We start from the raw sequence: 27329 nt of genomic DNA on the forward strand, positions 1-27329 counted from the left end.
TGTTCCTCTTACCTTTTCTCTATCACCTCCCTCCTACACAATACTGTTGCCTCTCACATATATACATATACATATACATATATACATACGTACACACACATATACATATAGACATATAGACAAAGCAATGCAAAATCTTGTGTGTAGGAAGGTTCTGGGGTCTGAATTTGCTGGAGTTGTTCTTATGGACTGGACATTTCCTCATGTCATTAATGTTCCCATAAAACAGAAAGGACTTTTGGTTAATTCTCCCATAAATGAAGCACTGATGCTTTACTAATTTTAGTTATCAATTCACAAGACTTGTAATATTATTATGTCAGCTTAACATGGTATGAAAAATTCCATTCTGAAAATATAAAAATCAGCTCTAAACCACTGGGTGAATCTTTATGATTTTTCTCTGGGAGTCCAGCTACCACTCAGTCTTAGTCTTGGACCCAAGATTGCTGTCACTGACATTATAAAAATCCTTTCTTCATATGTGTCATAAAAATACATTAACAATTTCTGTTAAGATCACAGCTTACCTACTCTGGTGTTCTCTCCTCATTTGGAAATGACAACATTGGACTAGATGATTTCAAAAGGCATTTAGATACCTTTAGATGATTTATGGGGCAGCTAGGTGGCACAGTGAATACAGCACCAGGCCTGGAGTTAGGAAGACTTAAGTTTAAATCTGGCCTCAAACACATATTAACTGTGTGACCCTGGGCTAGTCATTTAGCTCTGTTTGCCTCAGTTCCTCATCTATAAAATGAGTGGGAGAAGGAAATTGCGAACCACTCCAGTATCTTTGCTAAGAAAACCCCAAACAGGGTCATAAAGCATTGGACAGGATTGAACAATAAAGGTCCTTATGGTCCTAATGTTATCTGAATCTATATGATAGATTTCTATAAAATTACAAAAGTAACTTTTTTTCTATGCATGACACTTATTTATGATTCTACTATATGCATAAATAGTAATATTCTTAAATATAAATTTATCCACATTTATGTATGAATCTATTAAATAATCAAGTACAGAAGTGGCTATCTTGTGAGAAAAATACTCCCTTGGAGACATGAAATTATAACCAGATATCCAATCATGCAGAACAACCATAATTATACCAATTATAATATGTATATGTGCCCATGTGTATATGTATATATCTGTTTGTGTGCATATATGTATATGTGTGTGTATGTAAGGAACAGAGAATGGCCTCCACAAATTGGTCTTTGAGACAAGGGTTACACATATACATATATGTGTATAAATACATAGCTGAAAATCCTTAAAATGAAATATGAGCTTTTTTCTAGATAACCTATAAATATTAGGTTTTAAATTATTTTGAGAATGAGAGACGAAAATTCTAAACCGATATGAAAATCAAATTCAATATATTTTGCATGTTTCCCACAAGAAACTAACTCTACATATAGATTTTATAGTCTATCCATCTTCAATTACATACAGTTCTTGAAATCCCATCAGGATTCTTGCTTTAACAAAATCTTTTTAGAAAAAAATATTGTTTTAAGTAATCAAAGACCAGGCAGAACATATACTAGCTTCTACTCAAATGTATTGGAGAAATATTCATTTCTTTTATTTCAAGAATTCTAAAAGTGATAATACAGTTTTTGTAAGACTAAATTAAAATCAACTGAATCTCAACAAAAACCAGAGAATGAGGATGCTATAAAAAGTCAGTCTCCTAGTGGCAGAATGTGTTAGGTAGGACCAGATCTATCTAATAGACCCTTCTCATCCCCAGACCCCAACAGAATATGTGTGCTCTCTGCTTCTGGGAGACCAGTTTATAGCCATGCAAGATCCATCTACCTTTTAGAGTCTGCTAATTGGCTACTGAAGAGTTGATAATGCAGGGGCCTACATCTTGTAGAAATAGATGCAGCTTCTAGCTAACAACCCTTGTAGATGCAGACATGAAGGTAACAAAATCTGATTTCTCTGAGTCTAGGAGGATGGTATTTCTCTACTCCATGTTAATGGTGGCAGGGAACTACTTCTCACACGCAACATAGATTCAACTAGCTATGCTTGTACCTGGGTCCTCCACTATCTTCAAGTTTTTTCTTTCCTCAGGATTAACCTACAATTTGTAAAGTTGGCAACTTGAGTCTTTCTCTTCCCTGGTATAAGTAGCAGGAGAGAAGCAATGCCAAAGTAGAGACATGAATAGGCTGTTGCCAGTTGAAGACGTGGCATGGGAAAGGTACTACCAGAAAATCCAGTCTCAGCTGCTTGACTGGACAATGTCACTGTGAAATTTAATATGGTTAATTATAAGTCTTGCAAAAAAGAATTCATGTCCCTACAACACTTAAATATTAGCATTTCAGCTGAATGTGTTACTTGTTGTAAGTTTAGGTATTGAATACAGTTTAAGTCATCCTATCAATTCACGTTGCCATTCTCTTTTATCTTTGCTTTCTTTAAATTGATTTATATTATGCTTTGCATAATATTTTAACCACCACCTTTTCTGGGGAAACCACTTAGATTTTTGAGCTATAACAATAAATATTACTATAATTAACAACTTTTCATAAAACACAAATATGAAAGTACTGAGGCCATAAATGTGAGAATGAAGAGCCCACTTCTATTATTGAGAAGTCAGGCTCTTTGGAACTGAAAACAGGCAAAATATAATGACTAGGAAAGGACAGGGCAAAGTATCAATTGCAAACCCTATGGCCTCTAGTCTTTATGGTAGGTTATATAATAAGATCTAGCAAAAAAAAAATGAGCCCCAAATGGCAGATGCTAACAAGTAGAGTAGCTAGAAAATTAAAATAAGGTATAAGAAATGGATATGATTTCACTGTCACAGGGAATTTCACATCTGGGGAACTCCATCTCCCAATGCAGGTCAGCATCTTTTCCACACTTTAGTGACAGTTGCCTGGAGTAATGAGAAGTGATGTCACTTGTTCAGGATCAAGGAATCAGTATGTGACAGAGGCAGCACTTTAATAAAGCTCTTCCTATCTTTGAGGTCAGCTTTCTGTTCAAAACAACATGGCATTATCTATGAAGAGTAATGGAAAATTAGAGTAGGAATAATCATCAAAATATGAAGGTAAAGTACTTTTATAATCTTACAATGTTAGGATAGCAATATATAATGTGTGAATAAAGTAGTAGCTCTTAAGAATGTGCTACTGCTTAATTGATCTTCAGCTATAATTTAAATTAAAATAAAATGATTACATTGAACATTTAATTTAATCTACAAGTTTTGCAAAGTCAAGATGATTTTTGAATCTTGACTCTAAAACCTAAGCCCTAAAGCCCTTACAAAGGTTTATTATTTTTTATATATTTTCTATCCTTACTTCTAACATCCTGCTGGCAATTTTCTCTAGTTATTTGTTAAGATTAATCCAACTATATCTTAACAAATGTCATCTATAATCAGAACAATGAAAGGGAGTTCTAAATTTAACCTTCAGTAGTTCTAAAATTAAACCACTCAGTCTACTAACAGAGAACTTAAGCTACTCATTTCTAAAAGCTTTGAATTGTCCAAGAAACTTATTTTTATCTAGGGTGGTAGTAGTGTATGATGATAGACACATCTAAATTTTCAGGTAAATTAGGGAAACCTAAGTGATTACATGTGCAAATCATTCGGAAATTTATGGTGAAAAAAGATGCTTTAAAAAATAAAAACTGGGTGGAGCCAAGATGGCAGAGTAAAGGAAGTGACTTGCTTGAGATCTCCCCCAAACTCCTCCAAATACCTCTAAAAATGGCTCTAAACAAATTCTAGAGCAATAGAACCAACAAAAAGACAGAGTGAAACAAATTTCCAGCCTAAGACAACCTGGATGGTTGATTGGAAAGATCTGTTGCACCATGCTGGGAGAGGAGCCCAGTTCAGCAAGGGCTGCACAACCAGGCCTCAGCAAACCTAGAGCAGGCCTCAGGAGATTGAATCAAGGGGAGCTGTGGCAGTTTCCAGACTTTTCAAACCACAAACATCAAAGACAACTTAAAAGGTCAGTAGGAAAGGTCTGTTGGACCTCAGTGAGAGAGGACCTTCATCTCAGCCACAGTCTCCACACAGCCCCAGGGTGGCAGTTGCTTCCAGAGCTTGTCAGCCTACAGACAGAGAGGGAATCAAGTAGCTGATCAGAAGGGGATTGCAGGGATCTTCTTGCTGGTGCTGAGGCAGGATTCTCTTGCTTTGCCTATGCTTGAATCTGGGTCACAATTCTGAGTGGGGGTCCTGGGGCGAGAAGGAGTGCTGGCATGGTGGAGCTTGTAGTGGCACTGCAGATGAAATCCTCCTCACAGTTCCAAGGCAGAAAAGAATGCTCATAGACCAGAGTCCAGGCCAGGAAAGGAGTGAACACCTCACCCTTGATCGTATCACCTTGGAAGAACTAAAAATTGACAGGACCCTAGAAGTAGCTCTAAAAACAGCTGCACAACCAGCTTGGGACAGTACATTCTCCACACTGGAAGCAGACCCCTACCTTAACAAAGAGTTTAAAACTCAAATAATTGGCTGGGAACATGAGCAAACAGCTCACAAAAAAGTCAGACCACAGAATCTTACTTTGGTGCCAAGGAAGATCAAAGCATACAACCAGAGGAAGACAACAAAGTCAAAGCTCCTACATCCAAAGCCTCCAAGTAAAATATGAATCAGTCCCAGGCCATGGAAGAGCATTTTTGAGAAGCAAGTAAGAGAAGTAGAGGAAAAACTGGGAAGAGAAATGAAAGTGATGAAAGAAAATCATGAAAAACAAGACAACAGCTTGCTAAAGGAGACCTCAAAAAAAAATACTGAAGAAAATAACACCTTAAAAATAGACTAACCCAAATGGCAAAAGAGGTCCAAAAAGCCAATGAGGAGAAAAATGCCTTAAAAAGCAGTATTGGCCAAATGGAAAAGGAAGTCCAAAAGCTCACTGAAGAAAATACTTCCGTAAAGATTAGAATGGAGCAAATGGAAGCTAGTGACTTTATGAGAAATCAAGAAATTGTAAAACAACATCAAAAGAATGAAAAAATAGAAGACAATGTGAAATATCTCATTGGGAAAAAAAATGACCTGGAAAATAGATCCAGGGGAGAGAATTTAAAAATTATTGGACTATCTGAAAGCCATGATCAAAAAAAGGGCCTAGACATCATCTTTCAAGAAATTATCAAAGAAAACTGCCCTGATATTCTAGAACCAGAGGGTAAAATAGAAATTGAAAGACTCTATCAATCACCACCTGAAGGAGATCCCCAAAGGGAAAACTCCTAGGAATATTGTAGCTAAATTTCAGACTTCCCAAGTCAAGAAGAAAATATTACAAGCAGTCAGAAACAAACAATTCAATTATTGTGGAAACACAATCAGGATAACACAAAATTTAACAGCTTTTACATTGAGGGACCAAAGGACATAAAATATGATATTCCAGAGGGCAAAGGAGATAGGATTACAACCAAGAATCACCTACCCAGCAAAACTGAGTATGATCCTTCAGGGAAAAAAATGGACATTCAGTGAAATAGAGAACTTTCAAGCATTCTTGATGAAAACACCAGAGCTTAATAGAAAATTTCACTTTCAGATATAAGACTCAAGTGAAACATGAAGAGGTAAACAGGAAAGAGAAATCATAAGAGACTTAATAAGGTTGAACTGTTTACATTCCTAGATGGAAAGATGATATTTGTAACTCCTGAGACCTCTGTCAGTATTATGGTAGTTGGAGGCAAAAATATATGTATACTTTTAGATAGAAAAATAGATAGATGAGAGGGCACAAGGTGAGTTGAAGATGAAGAGGTGATATCTAAAAAATAAAATTAAGGAGTGAGAGATTATTGTACTGGGAGAAGGAGAAAAGGAGAGGTAGAATATGGTAAATTATCTCACATAAAACAGACAAGAAAAAAGCTTTTAGAGTGGAGGGGAAGTGGGTGAAGGAGAGAGGGAATGAGTGAATCTTATTCTCATTGCATTTGGCTTAAGGAGGGAATAACATACACACTCAATTGGGTATGGAAATGTATCTTACCCTACAGGAAAATAGGGGGGAGGGGATAAGAGAGTGAGGGGATGATAGAAGGGAGAACAGATTGGAGGAGGGGTAATCAGAAGCAAACACTTCTGAGGAGGGACAGGGCTGAAAGAGAAAATAGAACAAATGGGGTTGGGGTGGGATAGAATAAAGGGAACTATAGTTAGTTTTTCACAACATGACCTGTATTGAGTTGTTTGCCTTCTCAATGAGGGTGAGTGAAGAGGGAGGAAGGGAGAAAATTTAAAAACCAAAGTTTTAAAAACAAATGTTAAAAATTGTTTTCACATGCAACTGGGAACAAATGGGATATAGAAATCCATCCTGCCCTACAGGAAAACAGAAGAGGAAGGGGATAAGAGAAGGGGTGTGTGATAGAAGGGAAGGCAGATTAGGGGAAGGGGTATTCAGAATGCATAACATCTTGGTATGTGGGGGAGGGGAGATATGGGGAGAAAACTTAGAACTTAAAATCTTGTAGAAGTCAATGTTGAAAACTAATAATAAATTAATAAATAAAAAAGAATTAAAAAACTGAAATTTGAAAATAAAATTAAATCTAGTCCTGAAATAGTATAGGAATAACATTTTATGGAAATAAATTACTAGCAAGCTAATCAGAATTTCAAACGGCAGTAGGAAAAGGTAATTTCCTTATATTCCCCATAGCTTAGTCAAACAGAAAAGCAAAAGCAATTTACTTCAGGCTAACATACTTGCAGACTTCTGTAGAATTTTATAAAAGTTTTATTTCTACATAAGTAAGAATAACAAATGTATATCCCAAATGTGCTTAGATGAATACCTGGAAAAATGAAAAGCAAATTAATTTGACATTTTAATCTGATCTCAAAAAGAAACAAACACTGAAACCTCACTTTAAGTTTTATTGTGGACACAAATCATTTTGTCTAGGACTTGGAGCTGATTACATATATAGCCTTAATGATTTAAATCATGGAGATACAGTACAGGGATAAGCTAAGTGCATTAAAGACCACTTACTGGTGAATTCTATATAAAATAGTATTAATAAATTTATGTAGATCTTCAAAGCTAATGAAGTTTTTATTCCCTTGTTAAACATTGTGAGAGATCTCTAAAAAAAATTATCTGGGGGAGGGAAAGAAGCCAAGATTTTAGAGTAAATGAAGCAGGTAAGCTCTCTTAACATGCCCTTTCCAACAATTTTAAAATAACTACTTAAATCAAATTCTGGAGTAGCATAACAAACAAAAGGTTGGAGTGAGAAATTTTTCCAGGCTAAGACAACTTGGCAGTACAAAGAAGAGGTCTGTGACACTGCAATGAAGTGGGGAAATGGGGGTGTGTGTGATGTGTATGTCTCAGAGGCAGGAACAGGAGCAATAACAACTTCAGGAGCTCTCAAGCCAGAGGTGGTAAGGGAATCTGACAACTGCTCTGAAAGATATTACAGGGGTCCCCTGCTCTAGGACAGAGTGCTGTTTGACTACTTAATTGCCCATACTCACTTCTTGATCACTGTTTTCAAGTCAGAGAGCAGAATTTGCAGTCACAAGAGATCAGGGGCCATGAGGAGCAGTATCTCTTACAGCTGGAAAGGATTAGAGACTGATTCTAAGTAAGGACCAGAGAGTAGACCAGGAGAACAATGATGTCACCTCTCCCCAAATCAGGACACCTTGGAAGCACTGAAAACTTCCAAACTAGAACTAGCTCTGAAATCAGCAATGCAAAAAAGTCTGAAGCTAGGAACAATCTCTCATCCTGAGAACAGAGTCAAACTTTAACATAAAGTTCAAAGTCAAGAAATGGGATGGGAAAATGGGCAAAGAACAAAATAAGAAATTGACCATAAAAAAGCTACTGTAATGACATGAAAAATCAAGACACAAACTCAAAACACAACAACATATCAAAATGACTTCATGCAAAATCACAAATAAAAGATATAAATTGGAAACAAGCACAACAAGAATTCCTGGAAGAGCTAAAAATGATTTTCAAAATCAAATATGAGTAGTAGAGGAAAAATTGGGAAGAAAAATGAGAATGCTGCATGAAAATTATTAAAAGACAAATGAAGCTTGGTAAAAGAGGTACAAAATATTGCTGAAGAAAACACCTTAAAAAAACAGAATTGGCCAAATGAATAAAAGAGGTACAAAATCTCACAGAAGAAAATAATTCCTTAAAAATTAAAATTGGGGAAGTAGAAGCTGATCACTATAGAGACATCAAGAAACAATTAGAGAAAGTTAAAAGAATGACACTTTTACCTCTCAGAGTCATAATTCTATCCAAGAAATAAATTAGAAGTTGGAAAGATGAATAAAATTTTATAAAATATAGATATGATAGGCTTCTGGAGAAAATTTGATAGAAATAGAAAGGAATATATCTTTTTTTTTTCTTGGCTGTACATGGCACCTTCACAAACATTTACCATGTATTAGAGCATAAAAACCTCAAAAACAAATGCAGAAAAGCAAAAATATTAAATGTACTCTTTGAGACCATAATTAAATAAAAAATACATTCAATTAAAGGCCACAAAAGTGAAGGTTAAAAATTAATTGGAAACCAAATAATCTAATCCTAAGCAATAAGTGGGTCAAATAACAAATCATAGAAACAATCAATAATTTTAATAATAAAATGACAATGAGACCACAGACCAAAATTTGTGGGATGCAGCCAAAAATTTACCTCTTTATGCACATATCAATAAGAGAGAAAAAGAAGAAATCAATGAATTAGGTGTGTAACCAAAAAAAAAAACCTAGAAAGCAATAAATTAAGTATCCTTAACTAAACATAAAAATGGAAATCATGCAAATCAAAAGTGAGATGATTAAAATAGAAAGTTAAAAAAATTGAACAAATAAAACAAAGCTGACTTTATGGAAAAAATTGATAAAACATTGGTTAATTTGTTCAAAAAAGAAAGAAGAAAAACAAATTACTATCATAAAAAATGGAAAGGGTGAATGCACCATCAAGGAAGATGACAATAAAGCAAGTATTAAGTGCTAATTTGCACTATTGTATGCCTGTAAGCCTGATAATCTAAGTGAAATAGATGAACATTTACAAAAATACAAATTGCCTAGATCAACAGTAGAGGAAATAAAATACTTAAGTAACTCTATCTTAGGAAAAAAAAACTAAAGAAACCATAAGTCTAAGAAAAAAATCCCCAGGACTAGATGGTTTTACAAGTGAATTCTACCAAACACTTAAGGAACAATTAATCTCAATACTGTAGAAACTATTTGGGAAAAAATAGGCAAATAAGGAGTCCTACCAAATTCCTTCAATGACACAAATATGGTTTTGATACCTTAACCAGGGAGAGCAAAAACAGAAAGAAAACTATAAACCAATTTACTTAATGACTATCAATGAAAAAAATAATAAATAAGATACTGTGAAGGAGATTGCAGCAATATATCACAGAGATCTTACAAAATAATCACATTAATATTTAGAAAAATATAAATATAATTGACCATATCAATAAGAAAAACAATAAAAATCATATGATTATCTAAATAGATGTAGAAAAAGCTTTTCACAAAATACACCAATGCCTATTGAAAACAGTAAGAAAACATATATGAAGCTTTTCTTAAAATAAGTACTATCTATCTAAAACCAAGAACAAACATCATTTGTAATGGGAATAAGCTAGACACATTCCCAAGATTGAGGTGAATCAAAGATGTTCATTATCATTACTATAATTCAATATTGTGTTAGAAATGCTAGCTATAGAAATAAGACAATTAAAAGAAATTCAAGGAACAAAAATAGGCAAAGAGGATACAGTACAAAATTGTCACTTTTTTCAGATGATATGATGGTATAATTAGGGAACTCTAGACAAGTAACTAAAGAGGTAGTCAAAATCATTAACAACTTTGACAGAGTTGAAAGATATAAAATAAACTCCCATAAAGGAGAGAAAGAGAAAGTCCATTATTATAACTGCCAACATTATAAAATACTTGGGAATCTACCAGCCAAGAGAAACCAAGGGATCATATGAATACAATTGCAATACACTTTTCATGTAAAAGCAGGACTAAATAATCTGTGAAATATTCATTGCTCATAGGTAAGCCAAGGCAATATAATTTTTTAAAAATGACAGTTCCATCTAAACTAATTTGCTTATTCAGTGCCATACAATCAAACTACCAGAAAATCATTTAAGTAGATAGAAAAAATGATAACAAAATTAATTGGAAGAATAAAAGGTGAAGAATATCAAGGGAATCAAAGAAAAAATATGAAGGAAGGTAGTCTAGCAGTACCATATTTCAAACTATATTATAAAGTAATAATCTCCAAAAAAAATCTGGTATTGACTAAGAATTAAAGTGTTTGTTCAATGGAATAGATTGGGTATACAATACATAATAGTGAATAGTCACATTGATATAATGTTTGATCAACCCAAAGAGCCAAACTTTTGATGTAATTAGTCACCATTCAACAAAAATTGCTGAGAAAATTCGAAAGCATTCTGGCAGAAACTAGACATAGACCAACATTTCACACAGTGTACCAAAATAAGGTCAAAATGAATAAATGATTTATCCATAAAGGGTGATATCATGTCAGTTGGGGGAGCATACATAGAACAGTTTACTTGTCAGATATATGGATAAGGAAAGTCTTTATGACTAAACAAGAGACAGAAAGGATCACAAGAAGTAAAATGGATAGTTTTGATGACATGAAATTAAAAATTTACAAGGTTTTTTTTTGCACAGTCCAAACCAACGCAGTCAGAATTAGAAGGAAAGCAGCAAACTAGGAAAGAATTTTTATAGCAAGTTTCTATTGTTGTAAGCTATTGAAATACAAAATAAGGGGAACTTATTGGGGGGCTTGAGCCAATGGCAGAGATGAGATGCCCATTCCTCCAATCACTCGAAGGTAAAAGAATTTTTTGGAAGGCGTGAAATGTAATATGCTTAACCTTCAGAAAATAGGCACCAGAGTTTTGTCATTAAATGTGGGGGTTTTGGAAAGAGATTACTCCTATCCATGTGTTAAGCCAATGTAGAATTTCCATGCCTGTGGCAGTTCTTCTGTTTCCCATGTCCCTAGCATCTCACACTTCCATGTTAGGTAATCTGGGTATGTGCGAAACCCCAATTATATCTGTGTATATATTTACACACTCACATTTTCATGTATACATAGATGTATAATTACTGAATTATGTATACATTCCAATGTGTGTATATATGTGTGCACATATGTATATGTTTGAATATATGTATGTATACTTTGAGAAAAGAGGAGGAAATCAAGCTTGAAAAATTCATGCCAGTGAGTTTGCCTTATATTCCTGGGAAATGTCAATAATATACTATTAAAGAAATGCTTAGTAAACATTTAGAAAATTAATTGGTGACGCCTTAAAGTCATCATGGTTTCATGAAGGACAACTTCTGCTGATCTAACTTTATTTTCTTTTTTAGACAGGTTTCTAAGTTTTTAGATCAGCGGAATGTTATTGATAAAGTTGACCTAGATTTTTGCAAAGTATTTGATTAAATATTTCATACCATACTTATAAAAAAAAAGATAGACATAAGGGACCCAGCAATAATACAATGAGTTGAATTTGTTGAATTCAATCCAAACAATGGAATTGTTTGAATGGCCAGACAATTATGGTTAATAGTCCATGTCAACTTGAAAGGTAGTGTCTAGCGCAGTGCAACAGGGAAACATACTTGTTGTTCAGTCATTTTTCAGCCATGTGTCATTCTTCCTGACCTTCATTTTAGGTTTTCTTTGCAAAAATACTGAAGTAGAGGGGCAGCTAGCTGGCACAGTGGAAAGAGTACCGGCCCTGAAGTCAGGAGGACTGAATTCAAATCTGGCCTCAGACCAAACACTTGACACTTACTAGCTGTGTGTCCCTGGACAAGTCACTTAGCCCAAATTGCCTAAAAAATATACTGAAGTAGTTTCCTTCCAGTTCATTTTACAGATGAGGAACTGAGGCAAGCAGGGCTAAGTGACTTGTTCAAGGTCCCACAGTCAATAAATATCTAAGGCCAGATTTGAACTCAGGATAATGAGTCTTCTTGACTTCAGGGCCAGCATTCCATCTACTCCATCACAGGGACATGTGCTTGACTCTATGCTATTTGACATTTCTATCAATGGCTTAAATAGAAGCAAAAGAGGGTCAGAGATTTAGGGCTAAAAAGAAAACAATGGAGACCAAAAAGACCAGTGACATTATTTAAGAATTAAGGAAACTGAGGCACAAAGAGGCTAAATACCTTGCCCAGAGTGACACAGCTTGTAAGTATCTGAGACAGGATTTGATTCCACCCTTCCTAATGCTGAGTCTAGTGGTTTAGCTAAGACACCATTTAGATGGAATACTCAATAAAGTTTAGAGGGATAGCTAACATATTGCATGACAAAGTTAGGTTCCAAAAAATCTTGAAAGGTATTGGGTAGAATTCAAAAAGATGAATTTTTAGAGAGATAAATATAAAGTCTTTTGCTTAAGTAAAAAAAAATTGTCACAGATACTAGCTAGTAGAGGCATGATTGGATAATTTATCTAAAAAATAGCTGGTTTTAGCTCAATAATAATGAATTGGATGTGGTAATTGAAAAAGATAATGCAATTCTGTACTGTGTTAAGAGTAAAATAGCACATGGGAATAAATGTGTGATATCACCATTGTACTCTTCCTCATCAGACTACATATGAAGTACTGTGCCTATTCTAGGTAGCCCAATGTGGCAAAGGCATTAATAGGCTGAATAATGTCCAGAGAAGGCTAACTCAGATGATGAAAGGTCTTGTGTCTATGTGATAAGGACCAATCAGAGGGAATGGAGAAGTTTAGCCAGGGGAAGAGAAGATCTATGAAGATCCATCTATCTTCAAATATCTAAAGGAATGCCATGTGGAAAAGGACTAGTTTTTTTTTTTTGGTTGTTTGTTTCTTGTTTGTTTGTTTGTTTGTTTTTGTCATGGTTCAGACAAGCCTCTTATCCATGACTCATTTTTAAACAGTGTTATATTTCTGCCTTTAAAATCAGCTGCCAAGGGTTCACAATATAAATTATTTCCTATTCGGTATCTCCGCAGTTTGCTTTTCTTCCTCAGTTCTACTAAGGTACACATATTCCTCCTGAATATCATTCTTTCTTCAATTCAAGGTCATTTTACAATTTTCATTACCAGTCTACTCATGGGTGTTCTTGCCCTATTGTTCCTTCCCCTTATCAAATAAAACAGATTTTTCTAAAGTTGCCAAGAATTTCTTAATTGGAAAATCTAAAGACCTTTTTCTCAGTTCTCATTCTTCTTGATGCTTCTATAGCATTTGATTTTGTTGACAAGTCTTCCCTCCGGATACTCTCTGTTCTTTGGGCTTCCGTGGCACTGTTCATTCTTGGTTCTCTCTAATATTTCCAATATACATATATATATATATACACATATATGATCCATCTATGCATAGAGATATATAGATATGTATCCCTACTATTTTTTCTCTTACGAACTCCAATAAATCTCCATGAGTCTTACTCTTTCCCTTGCATATTATAACACTAAACATCTGTATTTGTTATATGAGAGTTAAGATTATTTAAAGGTGGTGTTCCACTCCCATCCCAATTAATCACAGAATGCCAAGTCACTTCAAATCAATCAATCAAACACATAAAGTAGCTATAAATGAGCACTTAATCACTTTAAGAGAATTATTATTATTATTATTATTATTGTTGTTGTTGTTGTTGTTGTTGTTGTTATACCAGAAGTGGTGAGTTACCTTTGCCATATATAACCTATTTGTATATTTTTTTTTTACCTTTTTGCTTTAAGTTTGTGCCTACTCTTCCCCAGACTTTTGGGGAAACTTTTAAAAACTACTCTTCTTGCTATTATATTTTAGTAGATAGCTTTGCCAAAAAGCTAATTTAGATTTATTAATTATTAATAAGAAGGCAGGGGTGGGGGATTCTGTGTAACAGTACTAGAATCCTGGTCCCTTAAAATTATTGCCTAGAATCCTTATAGTAATAGTCAGTTTCCTTTTGAAGACCCAGATGTTTGTGAGAGGAAGTTGTGGAAGTAGTCCTGGAATTAGTGCCATACTGGGGGGAGGGATAACGGCAGCTAGGTGGCACCATGCATATGGAACTGGGCCTGGAGTCAGGAAGACTCTTCTCTCTGAGTTCAAATCTGGCCTCAGACACTTAGCTGTGTGACTCTGGGCAAGTTACTTAATCCTGTTTGCCTCAGTTTCCTCCTCTATAAAATGAGCTGGAGAAGACATAAATGACAAATCATTCCAGTATTTTTGCCAAGAAATCCCCAGATGGGGGAACTAAGAGTTAGATATGACTGAAACAACTGAATAATAACAACAACAGGGGGAGGGGTAGGTTATCCAGGATAATTTGGGGGTCCTTTTGCATTTAAAGTGACCCAATGGGGACTCCAGATGGGACTTTTGGTCTTAGATACCCTAGTTTGCAGAGATTTACTAGATAAAAATTAGCAAAATTAGCAAAAAAAATTAGCAAAAAAAATTTTTCTCTTTTACTTAAGACTGTACTTGAACAATCTTTTCTCATGTTTTCCAATCAAATCAGATCAATTCCTTTGAGATGACTTTTGTTTGTTTGAATGTTTGCTACTAATATATTATTTTATTGCATCTATTTATTAAGTTATTGCACCCTTACCTCACAGGATTGTCTTGAGGATCAAATGAGATAATATTTGTAAAGTGCTTAGCATAGTGCCTGGTCAATAGTAGGTATCACATAAATGGTAGTTTATTGTTGTTATTATTAACACCTACATGTTCAAGTTCATCCAACTATTTATTCGCACAAAATTCATAAATGTCCACTTTTTTTTCCTTTTGGGCTTTAAGTAGATTTAAATTGTTTATAATATTGTGATAGAGTCTAAATAGTTTGTCTGTTATTTTTATGTACTTCCAGTTCTTAGGATAAGATTTACTGGCTGTCATATAAACCCTGAGCCATCGACCCCAAATGTTTAATTCAATTTGGGAGATCTACATTCTAAGTATGTTTGCTAAGTGCATTCTAAGTATGTTTTTTTTTTTTAATTGGCTTGTCCTAGTTAGGGGCGAGTTAGGAACTCTATTTGGATTGTGCTCTTCACTGGCAGTGATCCTTTGAGGAAATTTCAGGTGCATTATGGTGTAGTGACCCAAAAGAAATCTTTCTCTGGACCTCAAGTGGAATTACTAAAGGGCAACTGGGTGATATTTTGATGTGTTCTGTGTTTTACGGAGATGTTTTGTTCAGTATTGCCCCATAACTAAAACAAATAATGGAGTAATTTTCACCCAGGGCAATTTTTTTTTCTCACCTGAAGGTCAACAAGTGACTTCTCATTTTCTCGGGTCCTTAATCTCTGTGAAGAGAGTACCACATGTTCTAGAAAGCTCTGTAACAGCCAACTTTTACTCTGAGAAGGGAGTACCCAAGCTCCTCCTTTCTTACCCTCAACCCAGGGAGAGTGGGTCATTGTCGTTACAGAAGCACCAAACCACTTTTGTTTGGTTTCTAACTTGATGGGTGAATTCATGACTTCTAGCTGCCTCCACATTCCTAATCCCAGTGCAGAGGGTGGGGAGCTCTTCTGGGAGCTCTGCATTTTGATGGGAACTTCAATTTTATTTTCCTTTATTGATTTGTAGTTGGGGAAGGCCTTTTGCAAGCACCAAGCTAGTCTGTAACGCATGTGAAATTTGTAAAAAATGTTGGTCTGTTAAGTTGTATCAACACATATTTGGAAGTATGGAAGAATGATCATTTCTTGATCACTTGGGAAATGTGCCACTTGGAATTTGTTGAGACTCTTTAGAAAAAGACACTGAATAATGCTTAAACTTCCCCAAGTAAAGGGAAAACTACTCAGCATTTGGGACTAAGAACTTTGTCCAATGGACTATAGTTGATTTGCTGCAGATTGCCAAAGTTTAACTAGGGGGAGATTTTAAGACTAGGGTACCCTTCCATTCATCTCAATTAATCACAGATGACTTAGACACTTCAACTGAATAAATCAGTAAAAAAATGTAAATGAGATATAAATAAGTCTGTAATCAATTTAAGAGGATTATAATGCTTTGACTAGTGGAGAAAGACAGATGACTCCTCAAAGAAAACATCTTTTGATTAACTGAATGAATCAGGCACACTACTAGGCTTACATATAAAATTAAGTCATTTCAGTTATAAGCTCAGTCAAATGTAGAATGAGACTACTGGGTATTGGTAACATAGACCTCTCAAAGCTGCTCTCAATGTGTCAGGCTAGTTTTGAAAATAATTAAATAAAATAAATGGATGGAAAAGGCTGGATTTGGACTGCAATAAAATAAAACTATATTTATTTTCTGCTCATATAATAATCAGGAATCACAGTGGTACTGTTTGTTATTTGAACATTGCTTAGAGTGTTGTCTCCATTCATTCACTATTTTATAGTCAAATGTAAAGCAACCTTTATATATATATATATATATGTTAATATGTCTTTGAATGTAATGCTGTTTATAAATTTATCAAAATGAAATATTTCTTTTTCTGAATATGTTTTCAAAAACCTCAGCAATTGAAATTTCAAGTATCAAAATCACAAGGAAGGTCTTGGTCAGGGGTTGAGTGCTTATAGACCTCTTTAACTTCTTAACAGCTAAAGTATTTTGAAGGTTACAGTTATGATTAGACTACTCGCTATATAGCCTTATAGATTTCTCAAATGGATGATGGAATTTATTTTGTAGAAATAATTTTCCCTTTCTGAAAAATCATGCCTATAAATTAGTGAAACTCCTTAAAGATTTCTGTATATTATAGAATAATTTTTCAACAAAGTAACTCTGTACGTAAAAATCAAAATGCAAAAACAACAACAAACTATATGACTCAATAACTAAATTTCATAGTATGGTACAAATAGGACCTGTCATATTACATTCTACTCTTTAAAAGCTAACATTATTCTACATTCAGTTTCTACCAAACTACTTTCTGGTTTCCCCATCAGTTTTTGTCAAATAGTGAGTTCCTGTCCTAAAAGTTCAGATCAAATGCTAGATTACTATGGTTATTTACTACTTTGTATTGTGTACCTAATCTATTTCACTGATATGCCACTCCATTTCTTAGTCAATATTAGATTGTTTTCATAATTAACACTTTGTAATGCAGTTTGACATCTGGCATGGCTAGGCTACCTCCCTCCCTCCCCTTTTGATTCCCTTGATATTCTTGACTTTTTATTCTTCCAGATGAATTTTGTTATTTTTTTTCTTGCTCTAGAAAACAGTTTTGGTAGTTTGATTGCATGGCACTGAATAAGTAAATTAATTTAGGGAGAATTGTCATTTTTATTATATTGATTTAGCCTACCCATAAGCAATTAGTATTTTTTCCAATTGTTTGGATATTTGCGTGAAAAGTATTTTGTAATTTTGTTCATACAGTTCCTGGGTTTGTCTTGGCAGGTAGATTCCCAGGTATTTCATGTTGTCTACAATTATTTTAAATAGAATTTCTCTTTCTATCTCTTGCTGCCAGAATTTGTTGATAATAAAGAAATATTGATGATTATGTAGATTTATTTATATCCTGCAACTTTGCTGAAGTTTTTTTTTTAATTATTTCAACTATTTTTTAGTTGATTCTCTAGGATTCTCCAAGTATACCATCACATGTATTTTTTTAACTTTCTCTCCTTTCTGGGAAAACCTTAGACTACAATCTGTTAACAATTCTATAATTAGTAATTCTATAAGTAGCAACTTTCCTTGGGAATCCAAAGTGGGTGAGGAATGAAATATGGGAGAACTTAATTCTCCTATTGAGAACTAAGAAAACCATGGAACAATAAACCCAGGATAAAACCACATAACACTTCTGAGAACAAAGTTAGGAGGGGGAAGTATTCTGAGTCATTACAGGTCCCAATAGTAGTTGCCTGGTTGCCTCTAGCCAGTATGCTAGAAACTTGACTGGTAAAAGAGGAGATTCACAGGTCTGGTTGGGGAAACAAATGAGAATTTCCTCTTTTTTGCATCTGATAGGGAAGCTTTGGATTATAGAAGTTTAGAGCTGGAAAGGATTAAAGAGCTTATCTTATACAACAAACTTCATATTTCACAAATTTCCTTTTTAGTCATTTTACTAAGGAAAAAGAGACTCTTAGGAACAACTCTAAATCATTTATACTCTCTATTGTTGATGCGAATATTTGTGAGAAAGTTATTTGCTTTCCTAATGAAACAGAACACTTTCCTTCTGAATGCTTTTTTTAAGAAGCTGTTTCCTTTAGCAACATTTTATGTAACTGAAATTCAGAAATTGTCTGAGGCACTATCTCATGAAATATAGTGATTAGTAACACTTTTAGTGTGTGAGTATGTGTGCATATGTGTGTGTGTCTGTGTATCTGCATGGGAAGTTAAAGTTCCTATAGCTATATGAGTGCATATGCAGGTTTGTGTATGGATTTACTTATAAGCAACATTTTATCCTAAACCTAACAGAGTTAAATTACAATTTATGATAAGAAGGCTTTTTTTTAAACTATTGGGATTATGCTCTAATTCAGCAGTCAGAAAAATAGATTTTCTACATTTAGTTTTCATGCTAACTTTAATCTGTGTTGCTAATTGCTAAGTGGTTGTTGGTTCTACTGTTGTGGATTTACCTGTCTATTAGCTGTTAGACATAAATTCACTGCCAAAAATAGTGGAGCTATGAGCTACAGAAAGTTGAATTCAATAGAAGAAGGAAAACAAAAATGTTATCATCTACTCAAATAAAAGTTGTCATACATGTCCCACTGTTGTCCTCAGGAGATTCAATGCATCATCAATGGTTCATTCTGTCATGTACTCACCTGCCAAACCAAGTGCTCCTTTACTCCTTCTGTGGTAGAGACACAGATGCTCAGCACAATGGTGTGGGATGAAGAGGTCAGTATGCTAGCAATTATGGCATCTCTCATGTTGAAGGGCAACATAGTGTATACCACAAAGATAATGAATAAAAAAAATGATACCTGTGAGGAGGAAAAATAGAACAGTCAATGCCATATTGGAGTCAACTTCTAGAGTTTTTCTTCATGATTTTCCATATGAGGCTACCTAAGCCAATATGAAATTCTGTGCCCATTCAAAATTTAGCATAATTCTCCAAATAAATGCATGAAATGAAATTATTTTAAGTGAAGAATAATGATGGTCTCCACCATTTGGGGCAAAACAATACTTTGTGAAGTTCTTACATTTCAGAATCATAGTAATCTGTTAGATTTATTTTTCAAATACTTTGCAAAATCATTATCACATAGCCAGCAATAGAGACTACTAAGAAAGAAAAAAGGAAGAAAATTACAATCTATATTTGAAATTTGACAGTTCTTTCAAAACTTTTCAAATTTTAACAATTCCATCTATCTATTTAATTAATGTTGAATAGGAATAGATGATCTTTTAGCCATCCACACAATCACATTTTTAAACACCTAAAAGCAGTAGTAATCATTCCTTATTTGCAATGGAAAACATACAGTTTAAATTATTCAAATCTTGACATTTCCTAAAGGCAGCACTATTCCTTTGATTAATATGTGACCAAGGTAATAATTAATAGCTTCATTTAAATAATTGACTGCTCATAATTCATTTGAATTCTTTTTCCATGTAAAACATATGTGCACAGTCACTTATGACCTAAATTTAAGTGCTTAAATTGGAAAGATAGAAATCTTGCTATTACTGAATCCATTTGCATATATGTAAGTACAAAACTTTAAAGGCATCTTGAATCTTATATAAATATCTATTAATGCAAATTTTAATCCCTAAACTCTAGGTAGATCAGGATCAGCCTCATAACTCAAGAAGTAAAATCAATAGTTTTCATTTACCAGTTATCAGAATGGTGATACAATAATGCTATATGTCATATAATAAAGGAAAAATTCTCCAATAAGTAGAATCTAGCCCTTGCCTTGCTATATACTTGGCTTGATTTCTCAATATCAGCAGAAATAACCATACGATTTTCTTACAATAGTGATAACTGCTTGAGCCATAATTCATCTTATTCACATCTTTGTAATTCAATATAACACAACTTCTATTAAAGAGTATACATAGATGTTGTCATGCTCACAGCCATTCACCATTTGTCTAGACTCTAGACATAGTGTCTAGTTTCAGGTGAGAACATTCAACTGTTCAACAATTATTTTATTAATTTTTTTCAATTTTCTAACATATTTTCCTTAATAGCCATTCCTTATCTTCTTCTCTGTTCTCAAGTTCTCAGTGACCCTTTGAAACAGGCTCAGGAGATGACCTAATCTACTACCTTGATGGTAACCAAGGCATCTTGTGTAAATTTCCAATGAATGGTAAAACACACAGCAACAAAATTGTGTGTGTGTGTGTGTGTGTATGTTTCCTCTGTTTATGTGTGTGTGTATATATATATATGTGTATGTATATGTACATATATATATATATTCCTTTCTCTTTAATCTCAGAAGAGAATGGATTTAACTTCTTAGACTTTATTTGACTCCTTTAAGTTAATCCCTCCACAATATCCCTTAATAATATCACTTCTTGACTATTATGAAGTCATCCTCCTGTGGTCATTCCTTACCCATCTAGCATGTTAACAATCACTTTCCCTTCAATGATTCACAAATATCAGCTATCTTGGAAAGTAAAACAACAACAACAACAATAACAAATGCTTTATTCTTTGCTGATCTTTGTATACAAGGGATTGTCTGAGATACTACACCAGGGATGGGGAACCTGCAGCCTCAAGGCCACATGTGGTCCTCTAGGCCCTCAAGTGTGGCCTTTTGATTGAATTCAAACTTCACAGAACAAATCCCCTTAATAGAAGAATTTGTTCTGCAAACTTGGACTCACTCAAAAGGACATACTTAAGGACCTAGAAAGCCACATGTGGCCTCAAGGCTGCAGGTTTCCCACTCCTGAACTAGATGCTGAAGGGACTTCAGGGAAGTATAAACTGTGTAGAGATTTCTTGTAGAGTTGGATCAATCAACAAGCCTTTCTTAAACATTGATCATGTGCCAGGCATTGTACTAAGCCTTGGAGATGCAAACAGAAAACAAGAGCATACTCTTTAAAAAATGTGTCTTTGGAAAACTCTTTGCTCAGTTCATTTTAATTGTAGGTAAGATACAGAGGAGAACCTACAGAATATTATCACTCTCTAAGACATGCTATGGCTAAGCTAAAAGCCCACACTCTGGCATGAAACTTTGTTAATCTACAAAGCAAAGGTATGGGAACAATAATAATTAATTGAGGATCCCCTGCCTTCAATGAACTAAAGCAACATTTGTATATAAGTAAATATAAATCTATCTACCTATTTATCTCTCTCTCTCTCTCTCTCTCTCTCTCTCTCTCTCTCTCTCTATCTAATAAGTTTAATATAATTCCAATTAGAAGGCACAAGCATCTGGGGGGAATCAGGAAACTTCTGATGTAAGAGATGGTGCTTGAACTGAGTTTTGAAAGAAATAATGGGGGCAGGGCAAGCAGCCTGTATAAAAACCTGATGGAATTTCACATGAGAAGGACAATGAGTTAGCCAGTTAAGTTGGAATGAAGAATAATTAAAGAAAATAATGTATAATAATTTTGGGAAGGTAAGCTAGGGCTAGATAGTGATGGGATTTAGAGGCCAAATAAAGGAATTTATATTTGAACCTAGAGGCTAAATGTAGCCCCTGGTACTTTTTGAGCAGGGGACTGCTATGGTCAGAACTTTGTACTTTGGGAACATTACTTTTGTAGCTATGAGGACAGTGGATTGGGAAGGAATAGGATTAAAGACAGAGGAAGATTAGTTAGAAGGTAATTACAATAATCTATATGAGATATAATAAAGACTAAAACTAGTATCATGTTTGTGAGTATATTGAGTATGGGATGATTGTGACAGATTTTATGGAGATAGCGTAAAAAATAGCCAATTAAATACATATGGTAAGGGAGATTGAGAAGATGAGGATGGCTTCAAAGTTGAAAACATCAGTGTCTGGAAGGTGGTGAAGCCCTTAAGGGAAATACTTTCCTCATCTTCATGAAAGGAAAGATAAAGAGGTCTGCATGGAATATATTAATTTTTAATTATTATTTTAAATTTTTCCTTTCTTTTTAAATTTTGACTTCCAAATTCTTCCTCTCCATCCAATACCCAGTGAGAAGGCAAGCAAAATGATATAAATTAGACATGTAAAATCATACAAAACATATTTTCATGTTAGTCACACCACAAAAAAAGAAAAATAAAGGAAGCAAGAAAATTTTACTTCAATGTGCATTCATAGTTCATCAGTTCTGTCTCTAAAGGTGGATATTTTCTTTTCACCATGAGTCCTTTGGAATTGTCCTGGATCACTGTTTTGATCAGAGTAGCTAAGTCCTTCACAGCTGATCATCATTACAACATTGCTGTTACTGTGTACAGTGATCTCCTGGTTATTCTCATGTCACCTTGAATCAGTTTATACAGGTTTTTCCATGTTTATTCTAAACCTACCCCCATAATAATTTCTTAACACAGTAATACTTCATCACCATCATAAGTCACAACTTGTTCAGTCTTTCCCCTATTAATAAGTATCCCCTCAATTTCCAATTTGTTGCCAACACTAAAAAGAGTAACAATAAATATTTTTTGTAGATATAGGTCTCTTTCTTTCTTTCTTTCTTTCTTTCTTTCTTTCTTTCTTTCTTTAATATACATACCTATTGCTGGGTAAAAGGGTATGTATAGTTTTATGGCCCTTTGGACACAGTTCTAAATTATTCTCCAGAATGATCAGACCAATTCACAACTCCACCAAGAGTTTTTTATCTTACCTATTTTCCCACATCCCCTCCATCATTTGTGGTTTCTAATAGGTGTGATGTACTACCTCAGAATTGTTTTAATTTATATTTCTCTTATCAATAGTGATTTGGAATATTTGTTTTCATATGACTCTTATTTCTTCTGAAAAAAAAAAGCCTGTTATATGTTTTGACCACATATCACTTGGGGAATGGCTCTTATTTTTACAAATAAGACTCAGTTCCTTATATATTTAAGAAATGAGGCCTTTATCAGAGAAACTCACTGCAAAAATATTTTGATATTATTTCCTTGTTCATGGTACCTTTTAGCAAAATATATTTTTCCTGATTATCTTTTAATTTGGGCTATTTTTGCTCTTTCTTTATCAACAATCATGATTGTTACCCTTGCTTTTTTTTAACTTTAGTTGAAGCATAATAGATTGTGATCCCTCCATTTATTTTAACTCTGTGTGTCTTTCTGCTTTAAATGCTTCTCTTATTAAAAACATTGTTGAATTCTGGTTTCTAAACCATTTGGCTATCTTTTTCTGTTTTATAGGTGAGTTCATCCCATTCATATTCAAAGTTATGATTTTGTGATTTAGTCTTTTTCAGTTATGTCTTCAAGAATCCTTTTGGGGTCTTTTTGGCAAGGATAGGGGAGTAGTTTCTCGTATTCTTCTTCATCTCATTTTTCAGATGGGAACCTGAAGCAAACAAGGTTGAGAGACTTGCCCAGGGTCACACAGTCAGTAAGTGTGAGGGATTGGATTTGAACTCAGGTCTTTCTGACTTCAGGTCTATCACTCTATCAACCTCACCACCTAACTATCCTTCAAGGTTATGATTACTACCTGTGTATTTCCCTCCAACCTATTTTCTTCTGTTCATTTTTTCTCTCATTTTATCCTGTCCCTCCTCAAAAGTCTCTTTGCTTCTGACCACTCCCTCCCTTAATCCAATCTCCCTTTTATCATTTCCTACCTCCCTCCATATCTCTTTCCCCCTTCCCTTCCTACTTCCCAATTGGGTAAGATAGATTTCTCTACATTACTGAGTGTTTATATTCTTCCCTCTCTAAACCAATTCTGATGAGAGTGAAGTTCAAGCATTGCCTGCCACTGCCACCCCCATTTTCTCCTCCAGTACAAAAGCTCTTCCATGTGTAAAAATTTCCCCATTTCACCTCTCACTTACTCCTACTCCAAGTGCATTCTTTTTTTTCTCAATCTCCCTTTTTTAGCTCATTACAACAAAATCAACTCACACTAATATCCTCTGTCTATTTAGACTCCTTCTAACTGCCCTAAAATGATAAAGTTCTTAGAAGTTATATGCTTCATCTTCCCATATAAGAATGTAAACACTTTAACTTTTTAAAGTACCTTATGATTATTCTTTAATGTTTTCCCTTTTGGCTTCTCTTGAGTCTTGTGTTTGACTGTCAGATTTTCTATTCAGTTCCTGTAATTTCATCAGAAATCCTTTGAAGTCTTCTATTTCATTAAAGATGCATTTTTTCCCGTGAAGGTTTATATTCAGTTTTGCTTTGTAGGTTATTCTTAGTTGTGACCTTATTTCCTTTGCCTTCCAGAACATCATATTCCAAGTCCTCCACTTCATTACTGTGGAAGCTGTTAAATCTTGAGTAGTCCTGACTACTCAAGACTACTACACAATATTTGAATTGTTTCTTTCTGGCTGCTTGCAATGTTTTCTCCTTTATCTGGAAGCTCTTGAATTTGGCTATGATATTCCAGGAAGTTTTCCTTTTGGCGTATTTTTCAGGAGATGATTGGTGGATTCTTTCAATTTCTATTTTGTCCTCTGGATCTGAGATATTGAGCAGTTCTTGACAATATCTTGAAATATGATATCTAGGCTTTTGTTTTTCATCATGGCTTTCACGTAGTCTAATAATTCTTAAATTATTTCTCCTCAATCTATTTTCCAGGTCATTTGTATTTATAATGAGATATTTCACATTTCTATTTTTTTCCATTCTTTTGACTTTGTGTTATTGTTTCTTGAGTTTCATGGAGTCATTAGCTTCTATTTCCCCAATGCTATGTTTAAGAATTTTTTTTCCAGTGAGCTTTTGTACCTCTTTCTTCCATTTGGGCAATTCTGCTTTTTAAGGAGTTCTTTTCTTCAGTGAATTTTTTTGCCTCTTTTATGATTAGGCCAATTCTGTTTTTTAAGGTGTTATTTTTTTCCCATTTTTTGTGTTCCTCTTTTTCGAAGCTGTTAATTTTAAATCCTCTTTTCATAATTTTCTTTCATCATTCTCATCTCTTTAAATAATTTTTCATTTACCACCCTTATTTCTTTCTTTAACTCTCCTAGGAATTATTCAAGGAATTCTAGGAATTAGCATTTTTCTTTGAGGCATTACTTACATGTGTTTTCACATTGCTGTCTTCATCTGAGTTTGTGTCTTGGTCTTCCCTGCTGCCAAAGTAGCTCCTTATGATCAATTTTTGTTGTTGCTGTTGTCATTTGTCCATTTCCCTAGTTCTTTTCTTGATGTTGAACTTTATATTAAATAAGTGCTTTGCTTGCCTTGGCATCGGAGGTGCTATTTCAAGCTTCAGACTTTTTCATGTTGCTATTTTTAGAGGTAGTTCTAAGGTTATAGTTTTTGGTGCTTTCAAGGTGATGTGATCAGGAGAGAAGTGGGGTCACTGTTCTCCTGCTCTGTGCTCTGGTGAGGGATACATGTTCTTCTAAGACTGTAAGCCCTAGTGCTCCTCTTGGCTCTGGAACTGTGCTCTTTTCTCCTGAAGCCACAAGCATTAGTGCTTCTATCTGCCCTGAAATTGCAACCCAGAACTGCATATGGTCAACAGACTTACCAGTCAGTACCAGTTATACAGACAACAGGTCAGAAAGAGAATCTGCTATCTCTTGCTATCAATGGACTCAGAATACCAGAAGCTTCCACTGCTGCTATCATTCTCATAGTTGCCTTCAAGGCCCTCTGCTGGTGCTGCTACTGTGCTTGCTCTAGGCCAGCTCCTGCCCTATTGTCACAGACCTATTCTGATTACCTCTATTTCAATAAAGATGAGATTGGAGCTCTCCTTCTAAGCCACTAAGCTACTCCTAAGCCAAATTTAGCTCCTTCAGATTTCCCATCTACAACCCATATCCCAGTGACTCCAGAGGTTATAGAGCTCCAGATTCATCCAAAAGTATAGTATGTATCCAAGGCACAAACACAGCATTTTAATGTGTCTGTAGTCATTCATTCTCTCATTTGGTAATCATTTATTGAAAACTTGCGTGGAAATCAATCTGCAGGGACTAAGGGCAATACAAAAGGTTAGATCAGAAATGTCCCTATCCATTTGGAGTGTGAAATGTAGAAGGGAAAATGCTACAATTGTTTAAAGCAAATTTTAAAATTTAATACATTTACATGTTGATATGAACTCCTGCAAAAGATAGAAATAATTGAGCTTAGCATTTAACAAGAATAATACTTTTAATAAGGAACTATCAAATGTTAATAACACCCGTCTGAGGCCCAGTTTGGGAGCTAATTCCTTTCCTGATCAACTGAATTTGTTTTTACTAGCTTCTTGTATTATTTTTTCATTAGGAATTACAAAGTTAATCTGAGGCTAAATGTAGTGTTTCTTGCCTTGAATATCAACATTGCTGGTTATGGCTCTGTAGTGGTATAATATACATATTACATGATTAGAGCATTGGAAAGCAGTAAAGTAAAGCACAATGTAGGATTCAAGGTGGGGAAGGTTCCCTTTGAAGGGTCCCTCCCCACCTTATTATCAAGTATTGGGGAATCATGGAAACTTCATGAAAAAGGTAATATTTAATTTACATTAAAGAATGGCTAGGAATTCAATTTCTAATGACCCAGATGTTCATTGGGTTTGTTAACTGAGTATAGATCATTGTGCTATCATTGTGGTAGGAGGTGTTTAGGCAAGACAGAATCTTTGTCTTCTAGGATCTTATAGTACACTAGAAGAATAAGATAAAATGAGTAATTAAAATGAAACATTGTTGACACATTATGCATATGTATATTATATGTCTATCCATATATACATTATACATATATGTATATATACACATTGCATACATGCATGCACATATATATGCATAAGTGTATGTGTGTATGCATATGTATTATATTGTGAACAGTGTTTATATCTATATGTATACATATACATGTACATATACACACATCTATATACATATACATACAGTCTACATATGCATACATGTATTCATACATACATATATACATATAATATAGATAGATAGATAGATAGATAGATAGATAGATAGATAGATAGATAGATAG

General features: G+C 34.4%; 1 protein-coding gene across 1 annotated transcript in view; it reads right to left on the reverse strand.

Annotated features, from left to right (window-relative positions):
- ADCY2 (adenylate cyclase 2) overlaps nucleotides 1–27329 on the reverse strand; it is a 562787-nt gene that overhangs the window by 352756 nt on the left and 182702 nt on the right. Inside the window, exon 3 of the mRNA XM_027868958.1 lies at nucleotides 18994–19155. Coding sequence (XP_027724759.1) covers nucleotides 18994–19155 — 162 coding nt within the window. The remainder of the gene's footprint in view (nucleotides 1–18993; nucleotides 19156–27329) is intronic.

This window comes from Vombatus ursinus, unplaced genomic scaffold (assembly GCF_900497805.2).
Source record: "Vombatus ursinus unplaced genomic scaffold, bare-nosed wombat genome assembly UNPS02014791.1, whole genome shotgun sequence".
Lineage (NCBI taxonomy): Eukaryota > Metazoa > Chordata > Mammalia > Diprotodontia > Vombatidae > Vombatus > Vombatus ursinus.